Source organism: Nycticebus coucang, chromosome 21 (assembly GCF_027406575.1).
Source record: "Nycticebus coucang isolate mNycCou1 chromosome 21, mNycCou1.pri, whole genome shotgun sequence".
Lineage (NCBI taxonomy): Eukaryota > Metazoa > Chordata > Mammalia > Primates > Lorisidae > Nycticebus > Nycticebus coucang.
The window spans coordinates 35,272,422-35,287,472 of record NC_069800.1 but is presented as its reverse complement, the minus strand read 5'-3'; the positions used below and the strand labels follow the sequence as shown (position 1 = coordinate 35,287,472).

Genomic DNA, 15,051 nt, shown 5'->3' with positions numbered 1-15,051 from the left:
GCTGCAATGAGCTATGATGACTCCACTGTAATCTAGCCTAAGTGACAAAGTGAGACTCTGTCTCAAAAAAATAAAAAATCCATACCAAATTGGTAAAAAAATACTCCTCGGCTCATAATTTGATTGATCCCAAACTGGAAATCACAATGCAAAAAGGGAAATTTAAAGCTAATATCATTTATGATGTAATAATCCTACCCAAATTATTAGCAAATTGAGTCTAGCAGTATATTAAAAAACATAGGATCCAGTTAGTTCTGTCCATGAATACAGAACTGACTTAACACAAAAATCAAGTAATGTGGGCAGCGCCTGTGGCTCAGTCGGTAAGGTGCCGGCCCCATATACCGAGGGTGGCGGGTTCAAACCCAGCCCTGGCCAAACTGCAACCAAAAAACAGCCAGGCATTGTGGCGGGCGCCTGTAGTCCCAGCTACTGGGAGGCTGAGGCAAGAGAATCGCTTAAGCCCAGGAGTTGGAGGTTGCTGTGAGCTGTGTGAGGCCACGGCACTCTACTGAGAGCCATAAAGTGAGACTCTGTCGCTACAAAAAAAAAAAAAAAAAAATCAAGTAACGTAGTTTATTATGTTAACAGGTTAAAAGAACAAGTTTATAAGTGCAGACAAAAAATTTTGATCAAAATCAAGAAAACTGTAGTGATAAAAATGTTTACCAAACTTGGAATGAAAGGGAACTTTTTTACAATGATAAAAGTATCTATAAAAAAAATTCACAACAAATATCAAAATTCAGGAAGCACTAGGAAGCATTCTCTGTTAAGACAGGATTAACAGGTTGCCTGTTACCACTACTTCTATTCTGTGGTGTCCTGGTCATTTGGGCTAATGAAAGCAGGACTTCGGGCGGTGCCTGTGGCTCAGTCGGTAAGGCACCGGCCCCATATACCGAGGGTGGCGGGTTCAAACCTGGCCCCGGCCAAACTGCAACCAAAAAATAGCCGGGCGTTGTGGCGGGCGCCTGTAGTCCCAGCTACTCGGGAGGCTGAGGCAAGGGAATCGCTTGAGCCCAGGAGTTGGAGTTTGCTGTGAGCTGTGTGAGGCCACGACACTCTACCGAGGGCCATAAAGTGAGACTCTGTCTCTACAAAAAAAAAAAAAAAAAAAGAAAGCAGGACTTCTTAGCCTTCAGAATTGTGAGAAATAAATTTATAAATAAATAAATAAATAATTTCAGCCACTGGGTCTATGATACTTTGTTATGGCAGCCCAAGCAGACTAAGATACCATATATAAATATACTATAAAGCTAAAGTAAGATAGTGTGGTATTTTCTTAGGGACAAATTGAATAATGGAGCAGATAGAAAAATAGCTGCACACATAAAGGGACTTAATTCATAACAGAGCTGGAACTGCAGATTAGTGTGAAAATAATAATTTTTTTTTTGAGACAGAGCCTCAAGCTATTGCCCTGGGTAGAGTGCAGTGGCATCACAGCTCATAGCAACCTGCAACTCCAGGGTTCTTGTCTCCACCTCCCAAGTAGCTGTGACTATAGGCGCCTGCCACAACACCCCGCTATTTTTTTTTTTTTTTGGTTGCAGTTTGGCTGAGGCCAGGTTTGAACCCGCTGTCCTCAGTATATGGGGTCGGTGCCCTACTCACTGAGCCACAGGCGCCACCCAACACCCCGCTATTTTTTGGTTACAGCCGTCATTGTTGTTTGGCGGGCCCGGGCTCAATTCAAAACCGCCAGCTCAGGTATATTTGGCTGGCACCTTAGCTGCTTAAGCCACAGGTGCCAAGCCTTATCCACATTTTAAAAAATGAAATGATTGAGCCAGGCACAGTGGTTCACAGCTTTAATCCCAGCACTTGGGAGGCCGAGGTGGGCAGATTGCCTGAGCTCACAGGTATGAGATGAGCCTGAACAAGAGCAAGACCCTGTCTCTAAAAACAGCTAGGCGTTGTGGTGGGCACCTGTAGTCTCAGCTACTCGGGAGGTGAGGCAAGAGAATCTCTTGAGCCCAAGAGTCTGAGGTTGCTGTGAGCGATGACGCCACGCCACTCTACCCAGGGCAACAAAGTAAGACTCTGTCTCAAAAATAAAAACAAACAAACGACAAAAGAAAACCAAAAAGAAATTATTTGGGAGGCCGAGGTGGGAGGACAGCCTGAGACAGCAGTTGGAGTAGAGACCAGCTTTGGCAATATAGTGAGACCCTATCTTTACAAAACGTTAAAAAAAACCCAAAAACCCAGGCATAATGGTGTGCACCTGTAGTCCTATGTAACTCTAAAGGCTGAGCCAGCAGGCTTGCTTGAGCCCAGGAGCTTGAGGTTGCAGTGTTCTAAGATCACACAACTGTACTTCTGCCCAAGTGACAGAGTGAGACTGTTTCTTAAGAAAGAAAGAGAGAAAAAGAGAGAGAGACAGAGAAATGAAATTCCTATCTTATACCATTTTCAAAGATCAATCTAGCTGAATTCTGAGAAAAACGATCATATTTTTAGAAGTCAACATAGGAGATCTCATGATAACATTCCAACCAAGAGACATGCATGAAAATGCTCCTAACAGTACTGTTTTGTAATAACAAAAAATTACCCATGACTCAATTTTCCATCAAGAATCAAAATGATAATCTGGCTGGGCACGGTGGCTCACGCCTATAATCCTAGCACTCTGGGAGGTCGAGGTAAGCAGATTACCTGAGCTCATGAATTTGAGACTTAGTCTGAAATTGAGGGAGAGACCATCTCTAAAAATAGCTGGGCACTGTAGTGGGTGCCTATAGTCCCAACTACTCAGGAGGCTGAGGCAAGAGAATTGCTTGAACCAAGAGTCTGAAGTTGTTGTTTGTTATGATGCCATAGCACTCTACCAGGGGTGACAAAGTGAGATACTGCCTCAAAAAAAAAAAAAAAAGATGAATCAAAATGATAAACAGTGCATTTTCATATAAATACTATAGAGCTATGAAAATGATAACCTGTATAAGCTATACATAACAATCATGATAAATCCTATGAAAATAATATTGAGTAAAAAAAAAGCAAGTCCCAAGGAGAATACACACAGTATGATGCTATTTGTATTAAGTTCAAAACAAGACATTGTTTAGGGATATAGACGTATGCAGTAAAACTCTAAAGCAGGTTACTGAGGATTAGGTACTGGGCAGCCTGCCTGGCCAAGGTCGGCAGGGCAGGAAACAGAAGGGCATATGAAGGACGTGAATGAATACCAAGAAGTCTCATGATAGCAAAAGCCACTAGCTGGGGAAGGGAAAAGGTTCCAGAGCTGGAAACATTTCAAGGTAAAGGAGGTATTATTCTTTTCATCCCTAAGTAATTGACTGGGTGACAATCAGAAGACCTGGTCTACCCTCCAGATGCTGCCCTTAGCCTGCACTACAACCTCAGGCAAGTTTTCATATTCTATAGGCCTCAGGATATAAAGATCAGTGAAAGAATACATGCAGAGAAGTTCAATATAAATACATTTAGGGGATGGGAACAGATACATTTCAAGTACATCACAATCTCAACTGGAGGCAGACCTACCAAGACACTAATGATACTTGAACTTCAGGACCTCTCACTTGTCCAAGCCCTTCACAAGGCCTCTGGAAGAAGCCTAACAATTTTGTATTATTTCCCCTTAAAAGAATCCCCAAGTAGTATAAACTTCGAGCCCCACAAAACCTAAACCAGTCCTTGCCCTGAACTCAAAAGTGGTAAATGCTTATCATACAGCTAGGGGAGATTCCTGTTTAAATTCTCTGCTTCTGATCCTTCTGTATTATAGTTCATAAGCATGGTGATTGGGTATTCATGCTCATATGTGAGATGTGACTCCCTTAAACCTTGTTACTACATTGTGCATTACTTGTCTGATGTGAAAAAAAGTATAATAAAAAATTCTCTGCTTTTATTGAATTTTTCTGCCTCTGAAAACCATCTCCTAATTCAAACTAGATTTCTCTTAGGAACTAAGAAAGTTTGAAATCTAAGTTCTTGAAAGAAAGTGACTAACAAGGTCCCAGAAATCCCTGGCTGTGCCCTTTATTCTTGCACAGAGACCTCAGGATACACTGAATCTTGTTGGATAATTCAATGCAATGCAAGACTATTTTTCTAACAAGGCCCTTTGCTAAGAAGGTGCACTCATTTTGGCAAACATCCTTGCTAAATATTATAATTGGCTCAAGGATGACAGAGCACAAACCACCTCTGTACTATGCCTACAACCTGCTTTCAAAACACTGTCCAATCTTTCTTACTGGTGGCATTGCCACACACTCCATGCCTTCAGCAAACGTTCCTAATTCCTGGGTCTTCTGTATCAGGATCCGGACAGGCAAAAATGCAGGCTGTAGCACAAACATAATAACAAATGCTATCACCACCACATTATGTGGATCAAAAACCAAAACTCCTTGTGCTTTATCTTCTATGTGAATGAAAGCACAGAAGTTGAATCAGTTATCTGAGAACAGGGAGAGGAATTTGCCACCAGATAGAATATTTTCTTTTTCTTTCTTTTTTTTTTTTTTTTGTAGAGACAGAGTCTCACTTTATTGCCCTTGGTGGAGTGCCGTGGCGTCACACGGCTCACAGCAACCTCCAGCTCTTGGGCTTACGTGATTTTCTTGCCTCAGCCTCCCGAGCAGCTGGGACTACAGGCACCCACCACAACGCCCGGCTATTTTAAAAGTTGCAGTTTGGCCGGGGCCGGGTTTGAACCCGCCACCCTCGGTATATGGAGCCGGTGCCCTACTCACTGAGCCACAGGCGCCGCCCAGATAGAATATTTTCAATGAAGAACAAATCATCCAGAAAGGGGATTTGCTTAGTAGAGGTTGAGGAATTTGTTAAGTCAGAACTCCTCCACCACAAATTTTTTGAAGAAGCCAAAAAGGAACATGGGTGAACCCATAAAAATCCATGCAAGATTGAAGAGGTTCTTGATAATTTTATACTGCCAGCTTTCACTGAAAAGGAGAAAGTGTACAAAGTGTAAGGAGAATGCTGCCCCCCCAAAAAAAAAAACACTCTGGCAAGAGGCAGCTGATAAAGCTACTCAGCTACAAATAGGGTGTTATCTTTCACTGAAAAAGGAAGAAGGGCAGAGGTATAGCTACAAGCCCAGAGGGTAGAGCCATGAACCCAAAGCAAATGAAGAGCTCACAGGGTTGAACCAAGAGCCCAGGGGTAGAGCTGAGAGCCAGGAGAATTACTCCCAAGCCTTGAAACCTGGTGAAGGAACTGGAGTTTTCCCAACTGGGTTTCAAAGCTGCTTTGGGCTAGTGACTCCTTTCTACCTTCCTTTTTCCCTTGTATGTTGGGAGGGCTGGGAAGATTACTTGTCTCTTTAGTCTCAGAGGTTTCACAGACACAGAGAGAAACTGTGTTCAGGAGTTGTACTTTCCAGATTATATTCTGAAGCCTCATCTACATGGGATTTAGATGGTCTTGATAATGTGATTTTAGATACTTGAGCTCACAAGATTCAGGGCTTTTGCCACAGGGAATAAGACCCTTGGGAGGGGCATGACCATGAATCAAGAGGGCCAAAGGGCAGACGACTGTGGTAGGCAAAAACTTCAGATGTTGGTAGCAAAGGGGATTTCAGAGAGATTCAAAGCATGAGAAAGATTCACTACAAGAGATGTTCTTTGTAGCTAAGATGGAGGGAATCACAGCAAGGACCTCTGGGGGCAGGAGCTAAGAGTAGTCCCTGGCTGACAGCCAGGAACAAAATGGGGGTCCCATGAGCAAAAGGAACCTGCAGATCAATAACTGGGATAAACTGGGAAAAAATTCTTCCCTAGAGCCTCTAGATAAGAGTGGTTCACGTCTACCTATAATCCTAGCACTTTGGGAGGCTGAGACAGGTGGACTGGTTGAGCTCAGGAGTTCAAGATCAGCAGGAGCAAGAGCAATACCCTGTGTCTACTGAAAATAGAAAACCTCGCTGGGTGTTATCACGGGTGCCTATAGTCCTAGCTACTTGGGAGCCTGAGGCAAGAGGATCACTTGAGCTCAGGACTTTGAAGTTGCTGTGAGCTATGACAACACAGCACTCTACCTTGGGCAATAGAGTGAGACTCTGTCTCAAAAAAAAAAAATGTACACAGCTATGGTTTAATAAAAATAAATAAATATTAAAAAAAAAAAGTCTAGCCTGGCTGATGCCTTGATTCTGTCCTCATTAAGATCTAAATCCAATCAACTCTTCCTGGACTTCTGACCTATAAGTGGGGATTGTGTTAAGCTACTAAATTTGTGGAAATTTGGCTCGGCACCTGTAGCTCACCCGGCTAGGTTGCCAGCCACTTACACTGGAGCTGGCAGGTTGGAATCCAGCTGGGGCCTGCCAAACAACAGTGACAACTACAACCAAAAAATAGCCAGGCGTTGTGGCAGGTGCCTGTAGTCCCAGCTATTTGGGAGGCTGAGGCAAGACAATCACTTAAGCCCAAGAGTTTGAGGTTGCTCTGAGCTGTGATGCCACGGTACTCTACCCAGGGCAATAGCTTGAGACTCTGTCTCAAAAAACAAACAAAAAAAAATATTGTGGAAATTTGTTATGTTGCAAAAGAAAACTAATCCAGATTTTGTTTAGGTCCACAGACTATTTCCAGAGGTGTTGGCTGCTCTAGCCCATTCCCAGAGCTAAGCTCAGGCAGTAACAAAAGGAGTAGACATAGTTCTGGGATCAGCGATTCCTAGCACACATTCTCTCTCTTTTTTTTTTAGTTTTTGGAGACAGAGTCTCACTTTGTTGCCCTTGGTAGAGTACCATGGTGTCATACCTCACAACAACCTCAAACAATTGGGCTCAAGGGATTCTCTTGCCTCAGCCTCCCAAGTAGCTGGGACTATAGGTGCCCACCACATATGCCCAGCTGTTTTTAGAGATGAGGTCCTGTCTGGCTCAGGCTGGTCTAGAACCTGTGAGCTCAGGCAATCCATCTGCCTCCGCCTCCCAAGTGCTAGGATTACAGTCTCAAACCACTGCACCTGGCCCCTACACTTCCTCATATACAAAGTGAGTGGATCTAAGGCGAAATACTGCAAGAAAACACTTACGCTCCAACAAGTCTTTCCAAATATAAGATGTATTATTTATCACAACACCCATGCTACAATAAGGGAACCATCTGCAAATGAGAGATCCAGACACAGTCAAGAACAGAAAAGTCATGGCTCCTCACCTTCCTCAGGCCAGGACTGTGGACTGTTGGAATAAAGATACGCTCCCTCTCCTCCTGTTAGAAAAGTGCCCAGGAAACACTCATCTTCCTTTAAAAACAACCAAAAAGGGGCAAATGATTTATAGCATAAATACTCACAGAATCAAAAATCTTGTATCATTTTGTCTGTCTACAGAAGCTGAGTCAGACTCAGATATGCCTGACTTATTCCATGGCCTTTGGTACTGCCTGGCTCTTTGGCATGTCACTGGCATCCTTGATTTATGCTGAGAAAAAGAATGTTAAGTAAGGTCTTCTCTGAGTCCAGGCACCAAAGCCTGTGACGTCTGTTCATGTTTTTGTGGATTAATATCCTCTGTGAAAACGGAGGCAGCTTCTCCCTGGCCTGAAGCCTTGACTTCTCAGCTCCACATAGATAGACCAATTTGGGATCTGTTTTTAATAGTATGGGGAAATTTATTTCCTTTTTTTTTTTTTTTTTTAGCTTACAAACAACAGAAATTTATTCTTTACAGTTCTGGAAGCTGGGAAGTCCAAGATAGTATGGGGAAATTTAAAAGCAAAAAAACAAACAAAAAAACACCAAAAGGCCTTAATGAGATTCTCTAATTATATTCTCCATAAATGATTATTTCTATTTTTGAAGCTCTGCTGAAAAGAGAAAGAATGCAAACAGGAACTGAAGACAAAGCAGGACAGATTCTTTAGATTAGCAGTAAGATGAACTATAAATTATCTTTATAAATTATTTACATTTTATTTTGATATGATGTTCATACTGAGAATAAAAAGGGTGCTTACCCTCACTGCTTGCTGGGTTTTCTCAGACAATTTTACTTCATTATCTTCTACCTGTGTCCAAAAGGAAGGCAGAGTTTCATTTGACTGCTTTAAGGGTCAATCCTGCTGGGGTCTCACTGCTATGTTCAAATATTTCTAGGAGACTAACTGGGCAGTCCCTCCACCACAGCAGGCCCAAATGCACTCAGGCCCTGACATGGCTGCAAAGTTGGCTGCTGGTGTTTAGGGCTTAGAGCCCAAGGCCATGGCAGGCAGGCTCTCACTGGAACCTGAGGTCCAGTTAATGAGCCTACAACATGTGAAGAGGATGTGTTTTTTTACTTCAGAAAAAAACATTTGTTTTTAGGGATTAAGGAAACGGAACATACTAAAATATTTTCAGAGTGTGCTCTTATTTAAACATGTTCACATTAGAGGATGACTCTTATTCTTTCCTACCCATGTCAGAACTGAAGAGTATAAACATTCTAAAGTAGGTACTTAAACCATTATCAGACTTGCTTCCATCACACTTTCTATGTTATAAGGTACCAGAGTTTCAGACCAAGTCTCACTGAGGAAGATGGGACTTTCTTTTTTCTTTTTTGGAGGCCGAGTCTCACTCTGTTGTCCTGGTTAGAGTGCTATGACCATTTTTTTTAGAGATAGGCTCTTGCTCATACTCAGGCTGATCTCAGACTCCTGAGCTCAGGCAATCCACCTGCCTCAGCCTCTCAGAGTGCTAGGATTATAGGTGTGAACTTCTGCCCTTGCCTGAAGATGGGACTTTCTACATGTTGAGACATGTTGTAAAACTCCATAGCAACCATTCTGGTCAGAGAAGGAACCCATACAATCCACTTCTCACTATATGTGTAAGCTTGTACAGGTTGTTCAACTTCTAAACCTGTCTCCTTAATTATATAATAAGAGTGTTAATTTCTTCCTTTCACAATTTAATAAACCCAGATAACTTAGTTCCTTTCTTTTAAATGTATTCTAAGATAATGAGAGAGTTACAGAAGCTAGATTTGTTTGTATAAAGATAAAGGGCTGAGATAAAAACTTAAATTCCTGGCCAGGTGTGATGGCTCATGCCTATAATTCTAGCACTCTGGGAAGCCAAGGCAGGAGGATTGCTTGAACTCAGGAGTTCAAGACTAGCCTGACCAAGAGTGAGACCCCACCTCTATTAAAAATAGAAAAACTGGGCGGCACCTGTGGCTCAGTGAGTAGGGCACTGGTCCCATATGCCGGAGGTGGCGGGTTCAAACCCAGCCCCGGCCAAAAAACCATAAAAAAAAAAAAAAAAAAAAAAAAAAAATAGAAAAACTATAGCTGGGCGTTGTGGCGGGCGCCTGTAGTCCCAGCTGCTGGGGAGGCTGAGGCAAGAGAATCGCGTAAGCCCAAGAGTTAGAGGTTGCTGTGAGCCGTGTGACGCCACGGCACTCTACCCGAGGACAGTACAGTGAGACTCTGTCTCTACAAAAAACAAACAAACAAACAAACAAATAAATAAATAAATAGAAAAACTAGCCAGGCATGGTGGCAGGAGTCCATATTTTCAGCTACTGTCACGAGATTGAGGCAGTATGATCTCTTAAGCCCAGGAATTTGAGGTGGCTGTGAGCTAGGGATAGAGGCATGCCACTCTATCCCTAGGCAAAAGAGAAAGACTCTGTCTTTAAACACACACACACAAAAAAAACCCCAAACAAACAAAAAAAAGGGCAGCATCTGTGGCTCAGTGAGTAGGGCACCGGCCCCATATACCGAGCCTGGCGGATCAAACTCAACCCCGGCCAAACTGCAACCAAAAATAGCTGGGCGTTGTGGCAGGCGCCTGTAGTCCCAGCTATTCGGGAGGCTGAGGCAAGAGCTAAGTCCAAGAGCTGGAGGTTGCTGTGAGCTGTGACACCACTGCACTCTATCGAGGGCAACAAAGTGAGACTCTGTCTCTAAAAAAAAAAAAACCCTTCAATTCCTGAACAACAGCCAGTTCAGGATCTGACATCCACTAGAGAGCCAATGAAGAAGCTCTTCCTCAAATGTTCTCCCCAATTTCTCCATGTTTAAGTCCACTTCTACTTGATGAATGACACTAACCAGCCAGGAGCAGAATCTGGGCACAGCAGCTGTCAAGACTATGGAGCTGGTTTCTGTGGTGACAGTGCCATCTGTAGGAAGATGAAAGACACATCTGTTACTCCCCATCACCTTAACCTCTCTTGCAGACCCCAGGCAGTCAGTAAACATTCTTTCATTTTCAGGAGCAAGGTCTCTTCCTATCACTATAAAAAGTCTGATATCTGCAGAAAACTAAAACTTCCTCATATCCAGACAGAGAGACCAATGAGGGGATAAAGAAGATTTTCTCCATGTGCTTAATTTTAGCATTTTTTATAATAGAAATATACATTTAAATGAATGTGTCCTGGGAATTACATTTATTATTATTTTTTAAATTTATTTTTATTTTTAATTTCAGTGTGCTTGTTCATTCTTTTTTGTTTGAAGTACTCCTTTTTTGTTGATTTTCTTCTTTCTCCTGCAGTGCTGGCTGTTTTTGATGTTGTTGGTAGAGACGGGGTCTTACTCTGGCTGACTGCTGCTCATATGGGTTTTGAACCTCTGAGCTCAGGCAATCCACCCGCTTCGGCTTCCCACAGCGCTGGGACTACAAGCGTGAGCCACCACGCCTGGCCTATTTATTTATTTATTTATTTATTGCAGTTTTTGGCCGGGGCTGGGTTTGAACCCGCCACTTCCAGCATATGGGGCTGGCGCCCTACTCTGCTGAGTCACAGGCGCCACCCATACATTTAATTTTTATCAAGGAAGTATGGGTACTACAGGTATACATATTAAAAATCTCAATGGAAAAATTAACTCACATATTTTATATCTTTAATATTTTTTATATTTATGTATCAACACATAGAGAAATATTTTGTGAACAATTTTGTAAAATTTTGTAACGAATATTTTGTAAATAAAGATATATTTAGCTACAATTTTCTATTTTCCTTATGCATACAGGTATGGCAACCATTAGGATACCTTTATGTCCTTTGTTTGCCATAAGTGTTCTAATATTTTCACCAGTTTATTGATAGTCTTTTATCTTGGTTTGCAGTTTACTTTGCCAAAAAAGAAAAAGGTTCAAGGTTTTCTTTCCAAAAATCACATTCACTTACCCTTTTCTTTAACTAAGATCTGAGATGTCAAAAATGATTCTGAGAAGACCACAGATCCTAAGCACCCCTTTCCTCCCAGCAAGTCAGGAACGTCATAGACAGTCATACAAGCCTGTATGTATCAAATGAGAAACCAGAGTTAGACCAGTTGTTAGTCCAAAATCTCCAGGGAGATATCCATAAGAAAGAGACCACAAAATACTCCTTTAAGGCACATGGCAAAGAGTACTAGAGTTTCTAAAGAAAACTGGAGTTATCCTAAATACATCTTTGAATTGGGAGATGACTTCAGATTACCCAGGCTCCCTTGCAATTGCTTCTTGGTCAGAGACACATTTGGGCTAGAATAAGATTATCTTTTTTTTTGGCGGGGAGACAGAGTCTCATTATGTCACCTTCAGTAGAGTGCTATGGTGTCACAGCTCCCAGCAACCTCCAACTCTTGGGCTTAAATGATTCTCTTGCCTCAGCCTCCCAAGTAGATGGGACTACAGGTGCCTGCCAAAATACCCAGCTGTTTTGTTGTTGTTGTTGTTGTTGCAGTTGTCATTGTTGTTTAGCAGGCCCAGGCCAGGTTCGAACCCTCCTGCCTTGGTGTATGTGGCTATTGCCCTAACCGCTGAGCTAGGGGTGCCAAGCCAAGAAGAGTGTCTTTATGTTTCTATAAATTTCTACATCTTGCTCTACACCCAGGCTATATGGTATGGCCTATTGTTCCTAGGCTGTAAACCTGCACATCATGTTACTGTACTGAATACTGTAGGCAACCATACCACAACAGTAAGTATTTATGTATCCAAACATATCTAAACATAGAAAAGGTACAGTAAAAATGTGGTATTATAATCACATAGGATCGTCATTGTATACGCAGTCCACAATTGACAGAAAAGTTATGCAGCACAAAGCTGTAATTAATTCTCCTAGGTACCCATTAAGGGCATCAACACAGAGTTTGGAACATAAAGCAGCCACTGAAAACTTGGTGTGCTGTTCAAGGCAGGCTTATCCTCAGCTCACATTTCCACATGTGGTCAGAGCAATCCCAGCTACCTGCAGGAAGGCTTCATAACCTCAGAAAGAGGTCCCTCCTGCCCCTCAGTCAACGTTGGACTGTGGGGAAGTGTAGGCATGGGAGTGTGGATGTGGGTATGCCTGGGACAGCTGCATGGGCACCTTCAGAAAGCACAGGATCAACACTGCTGCAGCTGGGATAGTCCTGAGAACAGAGCAGTTTCTTTAAGTAAGGGGTGGGCTACCCAAGATTCCTACCCACTTCCACCTCACCCCTTGTAGATGTCCCTCCATAGGCCATTCCCAGCCAGATGACCTCTAACAGCTCTGCTTACCGTCTTCACAAAGGATAAGCTATCTTCACTGTCCAGAGGCACAATTCTAGAACAGAAAAGTAATGAGAGAGACATATGCTGAGGAGTTTATAAATGTACTGAAATTTATTGTGTTCTCTTTTTTCAATTTGCCAACAACTCATAGACTCAGATTTCTCTTTGGTATTTTCAATACACTGGCATAATGTATGCAGAATTAGTATGTGGGCCACTAAGGTGAATTATGTCCACCCCTGACCCCTGCTCCTCAGTCTCTCAGAGGGAGGCACTCAGGATACAAGGCTCAGATGAGCACAGCCAGCCCCAAGCCCAGCCCTTGAGCAACGGCACTGCCAGGTGTGGAACTGCCAGAAGACCTCTGTCAGCCACTACAGGGTAGCCTCTCCTCTCTTCATGTTCCTAAAACCTGCCCCATATGAGGATACACCACAGCCACCACTTACCTTCCCTGATTATTCACAGCATGTATATGAAAATCCATCTTGGAGCTGCAGACCAAAATAAAACAAAATAAAAGTCAGTTTGCTATCACTGACTCCTGGGCTGGTAACTTCCCCAGACACTGCTTGTATAGCACACCTGCTCAGGACACTCAAGGCCACTTAGTGTCATCTTGCTTTATGCAGATTTACCTTAGATATTTTATTTTATTTATTTTTTGAGACAGAGTTTCACTATGCTGCCCTTGGTAGAGTGCTGTCACAGCTCACAGCAACCTCAAACTCTTGGGCTTAAGCAATTCTCTTGCCTCAGTCTCCCAAGTAGCTGGGACTACAGGCGGCTGCCACAATGCCCGGCTATTTTTTTGTTGCAGTTGTCATTGTTTAGCAGGCCTGGGCTGGGTTTGAACCCACCAACCTTGGTGTATGTGCCTGGTGCCCTACTCACTGAGCTACAGGCACTGAGCCTACCTTAGATATTTTAGATACCTTTCCCAGGTCCCAAGCTACCAGCAGGAATGGAGCCAATGTCTGACTCCCAATCATGATCCTGCCTCTGTGCCTCAGGAATATCTTGACTCTCGGAGGAGAACAGAAGAGAACGACATGATAGGACTCCTGCCCATTGCAGTCTGGGAGACCCTTCATTCCTGCTTGGAGCCCAAGCAAAGGCCATGTCTTTGTTATTCATAGTTGAATGGCACTGTGGAGCCATGGGCCAGGTCAGGCCTTCTGAGTCAGAAATAATCAGAAAACCTTTTTTGGCTTACTCTAACTTGTGTAAGTTTAATTTCCTGCCTTTACAACTACTAGTTTGTCACATACTATCTTCTCATCTGTATTTATGGCTCTCTCTTCCTTGCCCTCTTGGGAGATCTGCTCATCTGATGTAGTTCAAGGGTCTTCAGTGAAGTGACCTTTGTAGAGGGAATGGGGTAGAATGCTGGGTAGAGGACTGTCCCTGGAAGCCTCTCTTTCTTTGCCTACGGTCTTCTCCTATACCTTCCTCCAGCTAGGGTGGACACTCAGGTCTAGCAGTCCTAGGGACTGAGAGGGGGGTCTGCCCTGGAAGGCCGAGTGGCTTACACAAGGGCCTAAGGATGGGAAGAATGGAATGACTATGTCAGCCATGTTGATGGTCACTGCAACTAACATTTGTATATCCAATCTCTGTACAAGGTGAAAAGCTGAGGAAACAACTGCAGATATCTTGCCCAAGGTAGACAGCTGCCAAACTGAACTTTCTCAAACTCACGCCTACCAGAAAAAGACAACACAGGGCAGCACAAGGCTTTAGGGGGACAGGCTTCCTCCATCTCTTCCCTTTCATAGCCAGAGCAACAAGACTGAGAAGATCTTGGGGGAAGAGAGACCTGAAACAATTCTAAAGCCTTCCACCACAGAGATCTGGCTCTTTCCCCCATACCAGGAGAGGCAGCAACAGAATCCCTCTTATTAGGTCAATTGACTGACTTACCTTTCGAATGTTCCTTCTTACTGCCCAGGGCTATAGGTGTGAAAGTGAGGCACCAAAGAACTCACCTCAGAAGTATTCTTAAATATTGGTGCTTTTTGTATCCTTTGCATAAAAGTGCACAAAATAGTTCTCATGTGGGACAGTGGGTTAACTGGGTAGACTGGATTCATGAAAATTTAGTTATCTAAACCTTTTAACAGTCATGTGTCTGTCTTGATTTAGCAAAGAACACACAAAGATCCACTGTGACATGCTGGGAGATGTGATGGGAACACTGCCAGGAAGCCAGAGTCCCAGACCATCTAGACTCTGGGACATGGCTAGGCCCAGGGTTTCTACCATCTGAAAGACAGATGAAACTATGGTGAGTCTCTTCTAAGCAGTGACTATCTTCCTGTGCCCAAGGCCCCTGCCCTTAGCAAACCTCACCATTCAAGCCCCCAGTTTCAGTGTTTTAACCTTAGACCCCAGACCTATCAGGTCTCCTGTGGTTCTGGTGTTAATCATATAGTTCTTCCATCTGGGGTTCCTTGGATTCTCTAATAAAGTCATCACGATCTTAGATCATGATGACTCTCCTTCATACACCCCATTATTTACTGAAACATTTCTCAAAGGGGAGATGAG

The 15,051-nt window shown here is 43.2% G+C and overlaps 1 protein-coding gene and 1 non-coding gene across 4 annotated transcripts in view; one reads left to right on the top strand and one right to left on the bottom strand.

Moving 5' to 3' along the window:
• Positions 1-15,051, bottom strand: part of DNAAF9 (dynein axonemal assembly factor 9) — a 171,709-nt gene that overhangs the window by 65,316 nt on the left and 91,342 nt on the right. For all 3 annotated transcript variants that reach the window (XM_053573869.1, XM_053573870.1, XM_053573871.1), the window contains exons 15-20: positions 12,951-12,995; positions 12,508-12,553; positions 11,159-11,270; positions 10,068-10,138; positions 7,983-8,033; positions 7,182-7,269 (exon numbers count right to left, since the gene is read on the bottom strand). In XM_053573869.1, the coding sequence (XP_053429844.1) occupies positions 7,182-7,269; positions 7,983-8,033; positions 10,068-10,138; positions 11,159-11,270; positions 12,508-12,553; positions 12,951-12,995 (413 nt within the window). The remainder of the gene's footprint in view (positions 1-7,181; positions 7,270-7,982; positions 8,034-10,067; positions 10,139-11,158; positions 11,271-12,507; positions 12,554-12,950; positions 12,996-15,051) is intronic.
• On the top strand, positions 3,753-3,860 carry LOC128574408 (small nucleolar RNA U13). Its single transcript, XR_008376771.1, has one exon. It is a non-coding gene; the product is annotated as a small nucleolar RNA U13 (small nucleolar RNA).